Below are 18,689 nucleotides of genomic sequence, written 5' to 3' on the forward strand. Positions count from 1 at the left end.
TATTTCACCTCTTTGGTTAGGACAAAACAGTAACATTTATGAGAGGTGGGGTTGAGGCATGGGGAGGGAGCGTTAGAGCAGTGGTGGGAGCTGTGGGGGGCCATGCCTGCGGACGTTAGCAAAATGTCTTGCAGCCCGCAATCAGATTACTCCGATGGGCTGCATGCGGCCCATGGGCCACAGGTTGCCCACCACTGCATTAGAGGTTATGGTTTTAAAGGCATCATATGTGAGGCTGGCAGACCAGGTGCCAGCTCATGCCAAAGCCCCAGGACTCACTGAGTGTTTATAAATCCATAGTTGGAAGGCAGACCAATTCACTTGTGTATTAATACAGATCCAAATGATTGGTAAATGAGAGTGTTTTTGGTGTTTAAACTTCATGAAAACTACTGGGATGTTACATGCATTCTTTTCACTTATCTGTATCCTGTTATAATGTAATAGCAAACATCCACAGTGTATATCCCTGTAACTAAATAACCTATCAAACGAAAAAGAAGCCTGGTGGAATGCAAATGAAGAACTTTAACAGAAAATTTTAAGGCAAGTGATCATTGTGTGTGGTGATCGGAGGTCAAAGACGCTAAGTGTATTCCTCACTCTGTGTAATCAAAGGAAGAGCCCTCATGGGTAGTGACCCTGTGAGTTTGCTTGCTGTGAGAAGAAGCTATAAGTATGGCATTAGGGAAAGATCCTTCATCTCTGGGCTGTTTGGATTCTAACAGCTGGAATAACCTGGGTTAATCTGGGTAGCCCTGAGATCCTTTTGGGAAACTGGCTGGTTATTACATCTCTGCCACCATTTGGAATTATAGACTGTGATTCACCTGTTATTATATTTTACCTGCTTTAACCTCTCAATAACTGTCATTTCCTTTTCTTTGCTAATAAAACTTTAGTTAGTTTACTATAGAATTGGCTGCCAGCATTGTCTTTGGTGTAAGATCTAGGATACCAATTGATCTGGGTGAGTGACTGGCCTCTTGGGACTGGGAGTAACCTAAAATATTTGTGATTTTTGGATTAAGTGACTGTTTTATCACAAAGTCCAGTTTGTCTGGGTGGCAAGATAGGCTGGAGAGTCTAAGGGAACTGTCTGTGACTCAGTGGCATGACTGGTTCAGTGATCCAGGAGATCACATTTGTTATTGGTTTGGTGAAAACTAATTATAGAACACGCCACCAGCTTGGGGGGTCTGCCCTGTGTTCTGGCAGTCTGCCCTGAGGTAGCATTCACAGTCGTGAGCCACTCCAGACAGCGTGACATAATATAATATTTTTTTTATAAGAGAAAGAACATTAATACCTTGGTGCTGCTTCAGTGTGATGATAAATAAAATGAAAAAAATTAACAGTTTTTCAGATTGCTCTGATTATCAGATAACTCTGTGTACCAGTGTGTGTGTGTGTGCATATCTAAGTGTTTAGTGATTGTTAATCTCTTTTGTGTATGTTGCTAAATGTGCCAAATACGTTATTAATGCAAAATATTTACTGCTAAATCTTGAGAATAAAATGTTGTTTGTAGCTATTGTCTCTCAAATACTAACATATAGGGTTCCCAAATACTCCATTGCTGTTTTTATTTTACTTAGTACACACAACTTAGTACACACTCATAAATGATCTGGAGGATGGTGTGGATTGCACTCTCAGCAAATTTGTGGATGATACTAAACTGGGAGGAGTGGTAGATACGCTGGAGGGGAGGGATAGGATACAGACGGACCTAGACAAATTGGAGGATTGGGCCAAAAGAAATCTGATGAGGTTCAATAAGGATAAGTGCAGGGTCCTGCACTTAGGACGGAAGAACCCAATGCACAGCTACAGACTAGGGACCGAATGGCTAGGCAGCAGTTCTGCGGAAAAGGACCTAGGGGTGACAGTGGACGAGAAGCTGGATATGAGTCAGCAGTGTGCCCTTGTTGCCAAGAAGGCCAATGGCATTTTGGGATGTATAAGTAGGGGCATAGCGAGCAGATCGAGGGACGTGATCGTTCCCCTCTATTCGACATTGGTGAGGCCTCATCTGGAGTACTGTGTCCAGTTTTGGGCCCCACACTTCAAGAAGGATGTGGATAAATTGGAGAGAGTCCAGCGAAGGGCAACAAAAATGATTAGGGGACTGGAACACATGAGTTATGAGGAGAGGCTGAGGGAGCTGGGATTGTTTAGCCTGCAGAAGAGAAGAATGAGGGGGGATTTGATAGCTGCTTTCAACTACCTGAAAGGGGGTTCCAAAGAGGATGGCTCTAGACTGTTCTCAATGGTAGCAGATGACAGAATGAGGAGTAATGGTCTCAAGTTGCAGTGGGGGAGGTTTAGATTGGATATTAGGAAAAACTTTTTCACTAAGAGGGTGGTGAAACACTGGAATGCGTTACCTAGGGAGGTGGTAGAATCTCCTTCCTTAGAGGTTTTTAAGGTCAGGCTTGACAAAGCCCTGGCTGGGATGATTTAACTGGGAATTGGTCCTGCTTTGAGCAGGGGTTGGACTAGATGACCTTCTGGGGTCCCTTCCAACCCTGATATTCTATGATTCTATGACAACTTTAATTAATCCACATTTCAGATCTTACCAAAAAGGGCATAGTTTGAGGACAGAGGAATAAAAAAGTAGCTAAAACTAGGCCTGCATTTTCTCTCACGAATGGACATATTAATGAATTTTCACCATTAGATTTCCTTTGAGTGAGGTATTGTGTGTGTTTTGTATGAAACAATGCTGAAAAACAAGCATGTGTGAGAAAGACACATCTATAAAATAATATAAAACTACTTTGAATGTATGTTTAAAGGGGTTATCTATAAATAGTGAACAAGCTGGCTTGAACATACACTTATTTGGGGTTGGGAGTGATGGGTGTGTGTTGCATGTTTTCCTACTTTTTTTTAAAATGTATCTGTTTGTCAAAAACTTTACAAAAATTAAGAGGCCCCTAATACATCTTAAACCAATAGGTGCTAATTTCCAATAAATATAAAAGGTTAGGAAGAAATACATTATTTGAGTATATGGAATAAGGGAAATTGGAATAAAATTTAGGCATGTAATTCCATTAGGGCCAGCCTACCAGTTTTTAAAGACAAATGCTAAAAGAATTGTGGAGAAAGAGGACATTTTATTCCCGGTCCAAATTAAGAAACAAATAAGGTTAACTGCTGAATTTACATAGGTATTGTAAAAAAATTGATAAAGAAACCTACATACATACTCATTGGAATTAGTATTTTATCTTTAATTTACAATTTAATATGCTCTGCTGAATAATTCCGTCAAAATCCATGGGGTTAGAAAATCCTTCTGATTGGTTTAGGAAACTGTGATGCAATTTACTGATCAGTGACGTGTGATTCCACAAAAAAAATCACATGGTTAAAGAATCCCTTCTGATTGGCTTACCAGTGATGGCTGGTTTGCTGTAAGACTCCAGAGCAGGGGGTTCTGCAGTTTGGTTGGTGACAATCTGTGGTGTGAAATGCTTTTCTCTTCTCTCTGTGCCTTTTAAAAAACTTTCTTGAATGTCTCTGTAATGATCCCCACTTCTGGTACCACTATAATGAGCTGGCACCCACCTCTCACAAGCACCCCCTGGTCAGGTGCGTGGATGCCCGCAGTTTTTCTCAGCTCATGGTGCCCCCATTGGCTGCTGCACTTGTCAGGCAGGTCTTCAGTGAGCCAAGTCTGTGTGCGAAACAAACAAACCTCTTCTGGGGTACACAATCCAAAATGTCCTGCAGCTCTCCCTGGGCTCAGTCTTTAACAGTCCAATAGGGACCATCATGATACCCTCTCCACTGGTATCAACCTCTAACCCTTCCTGGGCTGACACCCCTAATTAGTCCAATGGTGGCCTATCTCAGTCCCCCTTCAGCTGGTGCATCTTCCTATATCCCTCCCTGGGCTCAGTCTTTAAGCAACACAACGGCGCCCATCACGGTACCCTCGCTCGGTCTGGCTAGGTTGCAAGGTTCCTACTCTGGAATTGAGCAGCGCCCCAAGGGCTTCTTCCCTGGGTCTCCTTGCCTCTACTTGCAGCACCCCTCTTGGACTCAGTTCACTGACCACAGCTCCCCGCTGAGTCAGTCCCAGGGCAGCCCCCTTCCCTGTGGTGCCACCATTCTAATTCCCTTCCTTAGGGCATAGCCACTTCCCCCAGAGGCTGGTGGGGGACCTGGTCCTACCCACTGCTTTGGGTCCAAAACCAGGGATCCTTGAAGTATAGCAGCCTTGTGCTGCGCCCCTTAACTAATTACTGCTCTACATTTCTTTGGGCCACTTCCCCATAGCTCATCTTAGTTGAGCCCTGGCAGCCAGCCAGAAGCTATTCTCCAGCTTCCAGGCCCTGCAGACAACAGCTTGCTTCAGGCTCAGCACCCAGCAGCCAGCCAGGAACTCCTTCCTCGCTCCTCGAGTCCCTGCCAGGACACTGTTTGCATGACAGCGTGAGTGAAACACTGACCGTCTGCCCCCTTGTTTGGGGGGAGCAGGTGCAGAGGCAGCGGGAAGGACTGGGGGGCACCAGCAGGTGCAGAGATAGGGGGAGAGATTATGCAGCGCGTGCTGGGGGGGCTGCAAGCAGATGCAGAGAGGGGAAGATGGGAGTGGGCGAGGTTTACCAAGCTAAGCCCCGCCAGATGGTGCCTGAGGCTGTCCCTGCAGTGAGATGCATTGGGCATGAATTGTAGCAGTTGCCATGGGGTGCAGGGTCTTGCCAGGAGGCTCATTTCATACCCCCCTGGGCTCTGCACAGGTGCCTTCTCACACCCCTTCCTGTACTTGCGAGTCTGGCGCATCAAACATCTCATGCAGGAAAACAGCAGCTGCAGCTTTGGCCAGCCTGAGAAATGAAACCCACAGATTGGAGAAGCCCAGAACCAGGCCCTCCCTTCCCCACCGAGCAATCCTCACTGGGGGGCCACACAGCTCACAGCGAGGGCTCTGGAGATGGTCGCCAGGGGTTATGGGACTGGGAACACAGCGCTGCTCGCCCTGCTGGGCTGGCTCTGGGGTGAGTGCCCTTTTCTCCAGGTGTTTGGTTGCACAGAGATTTTAAAAACCTCATAAATAATGTTTCTCTGGCATCTTTTACTCCAGAGACTTTTGAAGACTTAGTTGTTGTATTTCCCTGGGAATCCAGCCACCTGGGTTTATTCCTAATGTTGGGGGGGAAGTGGGGTCTAGTGGTTAGAGCAAGGGGTGCTGGGAGTCGGGACTCCTGGATTCTGTCCCCAGCTCTTGGGAGGAAGTGGGGTCTAGTGAGTTAGAGTGGGGAGGGGACTGGAGGGAAGTGGGGTCTAGTGGGTTGGGGGGGGGCGGAGGGAAGTAGGGTCTAGTGGGTTAGAGCATGGGAGGCTGGAAGCCCAGACTCCTGGATTCTATCACTGGCTCTGGTAGGGGAGTGGGGTCTAGCGATTAGAGCAGGGGGGCTGGGAGCCTGGATTCCTGGGTTTGATTTCCAGTTCTGGGATGGAAGAGATGACCAAGAATGCACGGGGGAGCAGGAGTAGTCCAGCAGCCCAGAATGACTCTGCTCCCCCTACCAAAAAAACTGCACAACTAGGCCTGGGAAAGGAGGTTGGTTGTGTGTGCTGGGGGCGGGGGGAGGGAGGGGAGTAAAGATTCCTTGAAGCTGCTCCCCTGGGTGAAGAGCTTCACAGCTGCAGAAGGAGGGGGGGTGGGGCTGGGGGGCAAAGCAGAGGTATTTCCAGTCGAGAGAGGGAAGGGTTAATGCCATAGTACAAGGCACTGGGAAGGCCTCATCTGGAAAATTGTGCACGACTCTGGTCAGCCATGTACTAGAAATATGAATTCAGGCTGGACCAAGTGCAGAGAAGAGCTGCTAGGATGACCAGGGGAGGACAGTCTTATGAGAGGGGACTGGAAGGGCTTGACTTGTTCAGCATGGTGAATCGCAGGCTGAGAGGGGATCTGAATGCTCTCTATAAATACATTGTGCGGGGGAGGGAGGACACCAGAGAGGGTGAAGAGCTACAGAAAATGAAAGAGGAGGAGGCAGGTTCTGGAACCTCCTCCTAACAGGAGGAGTGGGGGGCAAACCCGCACTGGGTTAACTAAAGTGCTGTTTGCAAGCTGAATGAAAACCATGCCAGCTGGCGTGTCTACACTTATCTTGGTTCTGTTTGTTCCTGTTCTGGCAGGGGGAAGCTAACCTCAAAACTGCCAAATTCAAAATGAGAACATCTACATGGGGTTTGCACAGGTTCAATAAATTGGTTTTTGAAGTGGTTTCAACTGCTCTAGTGCAATCCATGTATAGTGCGGGTCACACACAGCCTCACCCACCTGTGAAGGAAGGAATTATGGGTAGAGTTTCTACAAATAGCTTAAGCAATTTGAAAGGGAGGTATATGTTCAACTGGGAAATCGTCATATTTTTTGTGAAGCCCTTGCTGCAAATAGTCTGAGCTGAAGAGAACTCATTACCTTTATACAGTTAGGATTTTCAGCTGTTGAAATGTATATTCTAAGCCCTAGCTCAGGGCAAAGAGCTGGTCAGCTCCAGGTCCTCAGGAGATAGGGAACATCCCACTGTAAACACATGTGAATATAAAGGATGCTAGAAAGGACATTCATGGGTCAGACCTAATCTCCCCTTCTCTATGTCTTTATTCCCATGGTTCACTTGTAGGTTTGACCATTTCAGAGCAAGCTCAGCTCCGAGTGGTGAATGGCTCGAGTCACTGTGCTGGGAGAGTCGAGGTGCTTCCGCAACCAGCAGTGGGGAAGCGTGTGTGATGTTGACTGGGACATAAACAATGCTGGAGTTGTGTGCAGGCAGCTGGGTTGTGGGATGGTGTTGTTAGCCCCAGGGTGGGCTGAGTTTGGAGAAGGGTCTGACCCCATCTGGCTAGCTGAGGTTAACTGCACAGGGAGAGAAACTGCCCTCACGGAATGCTGGAGTGGGCCTTGGGGAGACCATAACTGTAACCACAGAGAAGATGCCGGTGTTGTGTGCTCAGGTAACCCTCACCCATGACACATATGGCACTGTGTGGTGAGTACTGTGCTGCAGGGAGTAGAGTAGCATGTGTTACTCAACAGGGGTCATTCTCCCCTCTGAATCAGCCCTGACTCTGATGTCCCAGACTGTCCTGAGCTGGGTCTTTCCTGCTGAGAGCTAAAACTGAGGCCCTGCCCATTCTCTCTCTCTTGGCACTTTCTCAGCAGTCTGGGAGTTAATGCTGGGTCTGAATTCCAGATGGGGTGAATCCATTTGCCTTCCTTCAGCCTGAAATCCTGGCATGTGCTTTCAGCTGGACACAGGATTCTCCTCACTTTCTGGCCCAAAGTTCTTTTTTGCTTCAATCCTAAGGGAATGTCTAAGGGAATACCAATGTCTAAGGGAATACCAACGCTGAGAGTCGCTGGGCAGGTCCCACAAGGTGTTGAGATGTCAGTGGGATAGGAGAGCTCCCAGCATTTCTCAGGGGGCGCTCAACACTCTTCAGGGCCCAAATGTAGCCAAACCGCACATGCTCTCAATACTAGTTTCCCCATCAATCTGTGTCACTGGGCAGAATATTCCCACCGTCCCAGCCCCCCAGCTGCCTGTTCAAATAGGAATTAGTTCAGGGGCATCCTGTGGCCTGTTTTATGTAAGAAGGCAGACAAGGTGATCACAATGGTCCCTTCTGGTGTTAAAACCTATGGCACAGCCCTACCTCTGCCTTTCCTCCCACACCCCAGGGCCTGGTATGTCCCTTGGAGTCTGGCTTCTCCACTCTGCCCTGGTTCTGCTCCTGCTGGTGTCTGCCCTGATCATCACCTGAATCCTGAAGAAAGGAGCCTCCACCCTCCCTGAGCCACTGAGAACTGGCAATCAATGGCAGCAAGGGCAGCCTGAAGAAGACCCAGCGATGGGAGAGGAGTCGGTTATTTATGCTAGTGAGTAACTGTCATTTATGGGTGGTTCTGCTCAGACATTCAGCTGGGTAATTCTGGCAGCAATGTCTCTGGTCAGCCTGAAAACATAAGTCTGAGTCCACCCCCCAGACTCAAGGACACAAAGAAACCTTGGACATCTTTCATTACTAGTATCCAGAAAAATGTTCCACTTCCTTGAAATTGGCAGGGGGAGAAAGGGGAATCCCATCTCTCGCTGATAATTGGCCTCTAAATGGTGAAATCCCAGAATCATGTGGTGCTACAAGGATGGGCAAAAATCATCCTCAGAGTAAGATACTGTTTGTGACCTAAATCATGCGTAGATTGTCTATCTGCGAGCAGGAGGAAATTTGTCATGATCTGTCGCTCAAAGGCAGCTTAAGCCATTCTCTTCAGACTTTGCAAAATACAATCCTTTCTTTCCCTTTGAGGTGAATCTGCCTATTGGCTGGACTCACTCATTTTCCAAGGCAAAGCAATGGACTGGGGGCATGAGCTGTACAGTTACATGGAAGCAGGATGTGTGGATTGCAGCATGGTTCAGCTGTGAGGAGGGGGTTTTGGAATCTAAAACGAGATCTTAAATCTCCACTGGCCCAGAACAGAGACCAGACAGCTTAAAATCTGGCCTGTTTGAGTCTGGGTCTACTTTTGTGGCTCTGGCCTGTCGCTCTCCAAGAACCACTGTCAAACTGTCCTGCATCTGGGAATCAGAAATGATGCTTCCGAAGTCCCTGCTATTGCTGTAGGATTTGTCCAGTATTTTCAGAGCTGAGATTCCTCTGCTCCCCAGATGCCTCCCTGTGCCATAGGGAGAGTGTGCTCTGCAGCTGCTGAGATGTATGTGGGGATTATTGGAGAAAGCGGTTAGAGTGTGAGCAGGACTCTGTGCCTCGGGGGGCGGGGCAATGCGGGGGGGGGGGGGTTGCCAGGAGGATTATCACTGTAAAGATTTAACTAATTCCATGGTGTCCTTGGTTCAGCTCCCTTTGCTTCTCAGTGTCCATCGTCACTCCCTTTCACATTGTTTCATTCACAAATGTCTCAAGTTTTGTGGGCACCCACAGACCTCAGCGAGAGATGTACTGACTAGGAGGATGCCAGCAAGACAGGGCTGTGGGGGAGGCTGGCCTGGACTGGGGAGATGGAAACTTCACCTCCTAGCATCCAAACGTTCCACCCTCCCTGTCTCTTGCACTAGTGCATGTGAGGGGCATGTGCTGGATGGCCGTGACTATCCTTCGGGGTGGGGAGGGCTGTGCTAGCAGCAAATATCCTGACTGTCGTTTAATGGCAGGGCACGTTCTGAACAGGGCTTATTTTAAATAAATTTAGGAAACATGAGGAACAGCCACTTTTATCAGCTGTATCACCTCCTTGTTACAGGATCATGAGAAAGCCTGTGTGCATCACTCCCTCCAGTGGAGAGACTGGTGTCTCAGCTGCCTGCCATAAACCCAGCCCTGGGAGGAACTGACAGCTCCTCTTTTAGCTCAGAGAGTTGGTGTTGCCCTTCCTCCCAAGCCAGGTGCTCTGTGCACCTCCCATTCCTCCTCCCCCTCAGGCCATGGGCTCTGGGTGCCCACAACTCTCCCTTCTCCCATAACTTACTGCGGAAGTCATTGCCAGGGGCTGTTGTTTGTGTTGCTGCTGTGAACGGAGACACACACACACGCAGAGATGGAAAGCCCCTATGGATCTCAGCAGAGCACGGACCGTGACTTGAGCTAGGCTGCGTTACACCAGCAGATCTGCCCGTGGCTCTCCCCCTTCCCTGCCAGCATGAAACAACCCTCCCCCCCAGCGATGTGAGCGCTGCAGGCCCCAATGGCATTGCTCCAGCCGGCCGAGCCTCAGGGAAGAAGAGGAGCAGGTGGGGGGCAGCGAAGAGGTGAAAGCCCCCCTCGGGGGAGCCCCTGGCCCCTGAGAGGCTTGGAGGCCCTAGGGCTTGTGGGGCCCTGAGCAGGGGCCATCATGCTCCCCCCACTATGGCTGAGTCCCCCCAGCTCCCTGAGCCCTGCCCCGGCCCCCGACTGGCTGGCTCCCGGCTTCCACGGCAACGTGCTGAACTGAACAAGGGTCGCTGCCCCTGCGCCCCCATCCCCTTCTGGCCCCTCGCTGGCCCCGCCCAGTGGCAGCGTCTCCGGGGTCAGGCCGTGCTGGGCCCAGCGTTAGCGACATGGCCGCTCCCGCCGGGCCACTCACCTGGGGGCTGGGGGCTGTGGCCGCTGGAGGGACCGTCGGGCTGTACCACTCACCTGAGGGGGTGGGCCAGAGGGGCTGTGGCCGCTGGAGGGACCATCGGGCTGTACCACTCACCTGAGGGGGTGGGCCAGAGGGGCTGTGGCCGCTGGAGGGACCGTCGGGCTGTACCACTCACCTGAGGGGGTGGGCCAGAGGGGCTGTGGCCGCTGGAGGGACCGTCGGGCTGTACCACTCAGCTGGGGGGGGGGGTGGGCCAGAGGGGCTGTGGCCGCTGGAGGGACCGTCGGGCTGTACCACTCACCTGAGGGGGTGGGCCAGAGGGGCTGTGGCCGCTGGAGGGACCGTCGGGCTGTACCACTCACCTGAGGGGGTGGGCCAGAGGGGCTGTGGCCGCTGGAGGGACCGTCGGGCTGTACCACTCACCTGAGGGGGTGGGCCAGAGGGGCTGTGGCCGCTGGAGGGACCGTCGGGCTGTACCACTCACCTGAGGGGGTGGGCCAGAGGGGCTGTGGCAGCTGGAGGGACCGTCGGGCTGTACCACTCAGCTGGGGGGGTGGGCCAGAGGGGCTGTGGCCGCTGGAGGAGGTGTTGGGCCTTATCGCTTGTATGGCCCCTAGAGGGGAAAGGACTCGTGTCCCATTCCCCGTCATCAGAGGTTTGGCTGCGTGTGCTCTTTCAGCGTGTGTCCCAGCTCTGTACAGAGAGCAGAGACCCAGGCCCTGATGGAGTGACCCAATAAATCCACAAACTTGGCTCCTAGCGAAGGCACCTGGTCAGGTTTATTGCCGACGAAGCAGGGTGCTAATGCCTCGGATCAATGGTTACAACTACACTGACACATGTGTGCTGGTCACAATGGACCAGCTCAGTTAGTGGCGGGACTCTCCACTATCCCCTAGGCCAGACAAAGACACTCCCTCTGGGACACATCTTTATACACCACTGCAAACAAGTTACCTATCATCCGTGAGGTATTAGGGAGCCACTCATTGCCTTGTACCTGTAGGTGCGATCAGAACATCTCTATTCATCATGCTGTCATCCTGACCTTAGCCTTAAGATGGGTCAGCGTGTTCCTGTTATCTCTGGGGGATGTGTTTATCGGGGTGTTCTGCTACCGCCCTTCTGAAATGTGCTTGCGTGAGTGCTTTGTGCCGAGCAACTCTTAGGAATATGTGGTTTTGCCTAATGTTGCCAATTCTGTGAGTAGGGCCTGCCTCTTGCTGACAGCTTAACTTTGCTTTATATCAGCAAGATTTTGATTACTTTAGCCCAGGTCTCAGGCCTCACACCAGGCCTCTGACACATGGGCTTATGTTTCAGGCACTCTTCCTACTGCATCCCCCAGCCCCCATACCAGCCAGTTCCCACAGCCTGAGGCTGGGTCAGAACTGGGCCCGCTGCAGACCGGGGGGCAGAACCAGGCCTCAACAGCTCACCGGCCAGGCACTCTCATCTCCCGCAGGAAATCAATACCAGGGGGCGGCAGGAATGTGTCTCCGTGTCACTCCCGCACCAGCTGCCATCTCCTTTGCTGGCTGCTCACAGAGTGTCGCTCCTCATATCAGTCTATTCTCCTATCTTCAGCAATGGCCAACGCCTGCTGCTTCAGAGGATTATGCAGAAAAACCCATCAGTGGGCAGCAGAGGGAAGTCCTTCCCCCAGGGGAAGTTTGTTCGTCAGCCCCATTGGTCACTTTGTGGCTGGCTCATGCTTTGAAGCAAGACATTTTATGTTCCTTCTACCCTCTCTCCTTTCACTCTGGATGGTCTCATTCTGCTGCTAAATCTCTAGTCCCTATTTTACAAATCCTTCTCAGATCTTGTCCTCAGTGATATCTAGTGGCAGTGAGTCCCACAAGCCAATTCTTTGGTGTGTGTGTATAGAAACTTTTGATTGGTTTTAAATCTCTCTCCTTTCAGCCTCACTGAATGCACCATTTTTCTTGTAATATAAGGGTGGGTGAATCTACGTTCCCCATGCACTTCACACTTGGCCAGATGAGAGGCCTCCAATCTAGGGGGACATGGAGTACGCTTGTACAGCTATATAGGGGGAAATCTTTTGTTTAGTTCAGGGATCGGCAATCTTTGGCACGCTGCCTGTCAGAGAAATCCACTGGCGGGCTGGGCCAGTTTGTTTACCTGCAGCGTCCACAGGTGTGGCCGCGGTTTGCCGTTCCAGGCCAATGGGGGCTGTGGGAAGCGGCAGCCAGCACATCCCTCAGCCCATCCCACTTTCCGCAGCCCCCATTGGCCTGGAACAGCGAACTGCAACCAGAGAGAGTTGCAATCGGCCGAACCTGTGGATGCTGCAGGTAAACAAACCGTCCCGGCCTTCCAGCGGATTTCCCTGATGGGCCGCGTGTCAAAAGTTGCCGATCCCTGGTTTAGTTCTTTAATGTTGTTTATTCATTCTTCCTGCATCTTGTCCTGAATTATTCTTCATAAAATATTATTCTTGACAACCAGCTGTCGAGGTTCCTTCCCCACTCTAAACTCTAGGGTACAGATGTGGGGACCTGCATGAAAGACCCCCTAAGCTTATTCTTACCAGCTTAGGTTAAAACTTCCTCAAGGTACACACTTTGCCTTCTCCTTGAACCCTATGCTGCCACCACCAAGCGTGTTAAAGAACAGAGAAAGAGCCCACTTGGAGACGTCTTCCCTCCAAAATATCCCCTAAGCCCTACACTCCCTTTCCTGGGGAAGGCTTGATAAAAATCCTCACCAATTTGTACAGGTGAACACAGTCCCAAACCCTTGGATCTTAAGAACAATGAAAAAGCAATCAGGTTCTTAAAAGAAGAATTTTAATTAAAGAAAAGGTAAAAGAATCACCTCTGTAAAATCAGGATGGTAAATACCTTACAGGGTAATCAGATTCAAAACACAGACAATCCCTCTAGGCAAAACCTTAAATTAGAAAAAGACACAAAACCAGACACAAAAAAACATTCCATTCAGCACAGCCTATTTTACCAGCCATTAAACAAAAGAAAATCTAACACATTTCTAGCTAGATTACTTACTAACTTTTTACAGGAGTTCTGAGCTGCATTCCTGATCTGTTCCTGGCAAAAGCATCACACAGACAGAGAGGCCCTTTGTTCCCGCCCCACCCTCCAGCTTTGGAAGTATCTTGTCTCCTCATTGGTCATTTTGGTCAGGTGCCAGCGAGGTTACTTTAGCTTCTTAACCCTTTACAGGTGAAAGGGTTTTGCTTTTGGCCAGGAGGGATTTTATAGCACTGTACACAGAAGGGTGGGTACCCTTCCCTTTATATTTATGAACCAGCCAATCAAGCACACCCTTTGCTTTCTATTTTCCTCAGAGAGAGACAGGTGCAATGACTAGAAGGCAAGTAGTAGCCACTAGTAGAAAGGTTTCTTGCCTGGTCAGGTCATGTGTCAGATTAATAATTTTCTAGACCCATATTGATTCCATCCACCTCAGACATTAACATCAGAAAGGTGACATGAAATTGCAACAGGTATGAGCCTGCAGTGAAAACATTCCCGGCAGCAATAACTGAATTCTTGTATCTATAGGGATGCCCTTTCAGTTTCATTTTTGCTTTTTCATATCATAATGGAGTGTCTTAATTGTATACACAAATATACTTCACCAAGTTGATGGACTTTGCTCATGTGCTATCTGGAAGCTTGTTTATCTTTACACACACTGAATGGTCAAAGTTTCCTTCTCCCGACTTCCTGCCCAAACCGTCAGAATCAGCTGCCGCTCAGAAGCAGCGTACCAGTCTCCAGCACCATGAACACCCAGGCTGGAATGCAAGACAGCCTGGAGACTTACTTCGAGAGGAGTGTGGAAATTGAGATAACCAACGAATCACGGGATGTGACCCTCCATTCCCCCAGGTAAACACCCCCTGCGGCACCTGCCTCAGAGCACCCGCAGGCTCTCTGCATACTATATCCTGCTTCTTCCAGATACTGAGTCCCCAAGTTCAGCATTGTCCCCAAAATATTCTTATCCCACTCCCTGTTCCTCCAATGCTCTCTAATTCATTAAAATCTCCATGGTTTGGAAATTTTGATGCAGAAATGAATGCAACATGGAGAAAGATTTTCAATACAGGAAAGATGGGAAATCAAGAGCTAAGAAGCCAGATTCAGTTTTCTTTTACAAAGATGTAAATCTGGTGTCACTACAAGGCACTCAGACTCTGGGGGGACAGATCAGAATCTGGCCCTGACCACATTGCAGACAGTGGGTGACTCTAGATTTACCACCTGGGAACTGAGATCAGAATCTGGCCCTGACCCCATGGCAGTCAGTGGTTGACTCCAGATTTACCCCAGGGTAACTGAGATCAGAGTTCAACCCTGACCCCATTGCAGGTGGTGGGCGACTCCAGATTTAACACATGGAAATTGAGATGAGAATCTGACCCTGACCATATTTCAGCCAGTGGCTGACTTGAGATTTACCCCAAGGAAGCTGAGCTCACAAGCTGAAATTCCCTGGCAGCGTTATTATCCAGCCAATTCTTACCCACAGCGAAGGGACTCAGAGTATCAGCTCATGAGCCAGGCAAAAGGCTAATAATAGTCCATGTGATTCTTTATACACAAGGAGCAATTAACACACTACACTCTGTCTATATCTTTATGAAGCTGTAAACTCCATTTTGCCAATGCATCCTTTTGCCTTCTCTATGGTCCCTTTGCCTCCATGTTGGGCTGAGATTCAAAGGCTGGTGGCAAATGCTGAATACAACAGAGTTTCTGAAGAGAGTCTCTGAAACCTGACCTGTGAGGAAAAGTTTAAAAAAGTGGGCATGTTTAGTGCTGAGAAAAGAAGACTAGGGGGGACCTGATAACAGTCTGCAGATATGTTAAGGGCTGTTATAAAGAGGATGGTGATCAATTGTTCTCCATGTCTGTTTGAGGTAGGGCAAGAAGCAATCAGCTTAATGTGCAGCAAAGGAGGTTTAGGGTAGATATTAGGAAAACTTTCTAAATATAAGGATAGTTAAGTTCTGGAATAGGCTTTCAATGGAAGTTGTGGAATTGCAGTCATTGGAGGTTTTTTGGAACAGGTTGCACAAACCCCCTTTAGGGATGGTCTAGCGCAAAGGAGTGGACTTGATGACTTCCCAAGGTCCCTTCCAGCCCCACATTTCTATGATTATATAAGAAGTGAAGCAGGTTGTCACCTGACAAAGAGGGCAGAATTTATAAAAAGGGCATGGAGAGCCAAAGGGGAAGACGTCAATCTAGGAAAGATGGCTCCATGAGGGTGAAGCAACCCAGAAGGTAGACATTTGGTGGGCAGGGTCCTAAAGCTGAGTAGCTAAGGTACTTGACAACAGCCCTTGGGGGGTTGAGACTTGCTTGATCTCCCCCTAAAAAGACCCCCACCAATTCACCCAGCTGTGAAATAGGTACCTGACCCACTGGGTTAGGGTGATCAAAGATGGTCAGATGTGATACTGGCTGCATCTCTCCTTTGTGTTCCACTGGCTAGGAAACTCGTGTGCTGTAACTACATCAGCCTGATCAGCTAATGCCTCAGGGGCACTTTGACCCTGTCTGCCTCCCTGAGCCCAGATGGCATCAAGGGAAGGGTGATCTAGCCAGGGGCATTGTGGTCAGGAAGCTTATTGTGTTCTCTCTGATCTGCACTCCCATGTGCTTTTCCTGTTAAGTATAAACGAGCAATGGTAGCATCCTGTGTAAAGTGTCTGTGGGTACGTCTACACTGCAAAAAAACCCTCATGGCAGCGAGTGTCTGAGTCCAGGTCACCAGACTTGGGCTCATGGGGCTTGCGCTATGGCTCTAAAAATAGCTGTGTCGGCAGCACTTTGAACTTGTGGCTGGGGCTGGAGCGCTGAGACCCGCCCTCCTACCAGGCTTCAGAGCCTGAGCTCCAGACCAAGCCAGAACGTTCACAAGGCTATGTTGAGCACCATAGCATGAGCCCTGCAAGCCCAAGTCTGTTGACCTGTGCTCTGCCTTGGGTGTTTATCTGCAGCTAGACACACCCTCAGTGTGTTCTCTGCTTTACAATTACTGCCTGCATCCTGAGAGAGTTAGACTGTCACCAGAAGGCTCTCACTTCTAAGTGGAGTTCTGGGAGATGGTGTGCTAAGCAACAGGGGCGTCTGAAGGGTCAGCATTGAGACCCAGGGCTAGGCATGTGCATAGTTCTCAGGAGGGGGTGCTAGATGGAGGGACTGCACCCCAGGAGTGTGCCGAGGGACCCCAAGACTAGACCAGTGTCTGGACTCCTTTCAGGCTCCAGAGGCTTAAAACACCCAAGATCCACGGGCCAGGATTCGCCTCTCAGCTGTCTAGTGAGCACTTGAGTGGGGGCACTCAGCTCGGATCTGTGACACCAATAACACCGGGTTTAAGCAGGCACATCTCCATTAGAGTCAACAGATTTTCATTTGTTTGCCTCAGTCCTAAAATATTTGCAAATGCAGTGCACAAACCTCTTCTAACCCCTCCCTGTTTGATTCCCACCACCCCCATGCTGTTCCCAAGTAGCTAGTGCTGCACCGTGGAAGTCAGACTATGTTCATCTCAATCCCTCTCTTCCCACAGGAGTTACTGCTTCAGCGGCCACAGCCTCCTGCCTCCTTCCCCCCAAATCCTGCCAGGATCCAAGCAGAGCTGTCTGTTCACAAAAGGACGGTACAGCTTTCGTGGGAGCGTGGGCCTGCTGGTGTACAACTCAGACGCCTTCACCCTTGCCATCATGTTCTCCAACCCCTTTGACTACAACCTCTACTGTGTTGAGTTTGGCCTCGAGATCTGCCCAGGCAAAGAGCACCTTGGTGACATGGAGGAAGTCTATGCAAGGATGTACAATTATATGCCTGCCAACAGCTGCACAACGTTCAAGAAAGCCAAGCTGGGCCAATGCCAGGAAGCGCTTGTGGTCTCCGCAGGGAATATCCGTGTCATGGCCACCATGTCCAATGCTGCCAAAGCAGTCATTAAAGTGCTTGTAGAGGAAAAAGGGAACCCACCTCCCTACTCAAAGAACCCGATTTACTACAAGACACACTCCTAGAGTAAAGACTGCTGCTACGACTGACATCCAGCCTAAGACATGAAATGACTCCACATGGGCCCGATCTACAGGCAGAAATAACCCACTACTGCATAGACACCAGCGCAGGAACCTACCTTGGGACAGAACTGGCCCTCACTTATCATAGTGCTTGGAAAGAGCATAGACACTGCAAGAGGTGTCTAAGGCCAGAAGGGACCATTGTGATCAATTAGTCATATATCCTGTATAATACAGTCCAGAAAACTCCCCCCAGATAATTCCTCTTGAACTAGAGCATCTCTAATAAAATAAATAATGTCGCAAAGACAGTCTTGTAACCCTGGCTTTGAATTGGCTCCATGTTGTTCACATTATGTTAGCCGCAGGTGGGAAAGTGAATTCATAACAGGCATAAATAATGTCTGATTCATCCACTGCCCTTTTAGAATGGTGTAAACCCATTGCAGGCAGTAGGTGACTGAATTGACGCCCGGGGAACTGAGATCAGAATCTGGCCCAGACTCCATTGCAGGCAGTGGGTGACTCCAGATTTAGCCTAAGGGAACTGAGATCTGAATATGGCCCAGTACAGAATCAATAACATTTTCATTCTAGGTTCCATTTATTTCAGACTAAGGAAGAAATAACAAAGAATGAATATAAAATCCAGTGTGAGAACGGGAACAAAGCAACTCTGTGTAACACGCTCCCTCTTGAGCTACCCGCTCTCTGGGCTGGAGATGTCTCCCAGCAGTGCTCTGCAGGGAGGCAGCCAGGTGCCTAAAGAAGCAGGACAAGAAAAGAGAATGACAATGTCTTCTTCCAGTTACACACCCAGATGCATTACAGAAATTCGTTAGAATGTAAAACCTGCAAGCAATGAAGGGAGCTCGCCAGTTCCAAGAAGAAGCTCCTGTGGCTTTGTAGATTAGCATGGCTAGAGTTCCAGAGAGATGTGCCTTGTGAGCAGAATATGGAGCAGAGGTGGGCAAACTTTTTGGCCCGAGGGTCACATTGGGGTTGCAAAACTGTATGGAGAGCTGGATAGGGAAGGCTGTGCCTTCCCAAACAGCCAGGCCCTTGCCCCCTATCCGTCCCCTCCCACTTCCCGCCCCCTGACTGCCCCCCTCACAACCCCCCACCCATCCAACCCCCCTGCTCATTGTCCCCTGACCACCCCCTCCCGGAACCCGTCTCCCCTATCCAACCCCCCTTGCTCCCTGTCCCCTGACTGCCCCACCTTCTATCCACATCCCCGCCCCCTAACAGGCCCCCCGGGACTCCCACGTCTATCCAACCTCCCCTGTTCCCCGTCCCCTGACTGCCCCCCCCAGAACCTCCGCCCCATACAACCGCCCCCTGACAGGCCCCCCAGGACTCCCACACCTATCCAACCGCCCTCTGCTCCCCATCCCCTGACTACCCCCTGAGACCCCCTGCCCTGGCCCTGGCCCCCTTACCATGCTGCTCAGAGCAGCATGTCTGGCAGCTGCACCGCTCGGCAGGGCCGCCCAGAGGATTCAGGGCCTGGGGTCTTCA

At 50.0% G+C, this 18,689-nt stretch overlaps 2 protein-coding genes across 5 annotated transcripts in view; one reads left to right on the plus strand and one right to left on the minus strand.

The window, feature by feature from the left end:
* Nucleotides 1–10,229, minus strand: part of LOC311511860 (uncharacterized protein) — a 55,459-nt gene extending 45,230 nt beyond the window's left edge. Inside the window, exons 1-3 of one of the 4 annotated variants that reach the window (XR_014709353.1) lie at nt 9,527–10,103; nt 6,455–6,559; nt 3,410–4,847 (exon numbers count right to left, since the gene is read on the minus strand). The gene's annotated coding sequence lies outside the window, so the exon portion shown is untranslated. Of the gene's footprint in view, nt 1–3,409; nt 4,848–6,454; nt 6,560–9,526; nt 10,107–10,173 lie in introns of those variants that run through there. The other 3 variants (XM_084612782.1, XR_014709354.1, XR_014709355.1) reach the window with 3 other exon arrangements.
* Nucleotides 10,230–13,828: 3,599 nt separating this feature from the next.
* On the plus strand, nt 13,829–18,215 carry LOC311511875 (DELTA-thalatoxin-Avl1a-like). The gene is made up of 2 exons (XM_084612803.1): nt 13,829–14,001; nt 16,697–18,215. The coding sequence occupies exons 1-2, from the start codon at nt 13,895–13,897 to the stop codon at nt 17,166–17,168; spliced, it is 579 nt and encodes a 192-aa protein (XP_084468929.1). The 5' UTR covers nt 13,829–13,894; the 3' UTR covers nt 17,169–18,215.
* The last annotated feature ends 474 nt before the right edge of the window (nt 18,216–18,689 follow it).

This window comes from Lepidochelys olivacea (assembly GCF_965140295.1).
Source record: "Lepidochelys olivacea isolate rLepOli2 genome assembly, chromosome: 23".
NCBI lineage: Eukaryota > Metazoa > Chordata > Testudines > Cheloniidae > Lepidochelys > Lepidochelys olivacea.

Coding starts and splice junctions, on each gene's coding strand:
- LOC311511875 (XM_084612803.1), top strand. CDS start 13,895: ATGAACACCCAGGCTGGAATGCAAGACAGCCTGGAGACTTACTTCGAG. Junction 14,002..16,696: donor GTGACCCTCCATTCCCCCAG/GTAAACACCCCC, acceptor CTCTTCCCACAG/GAGTTACTGCTTCAGCGGCC.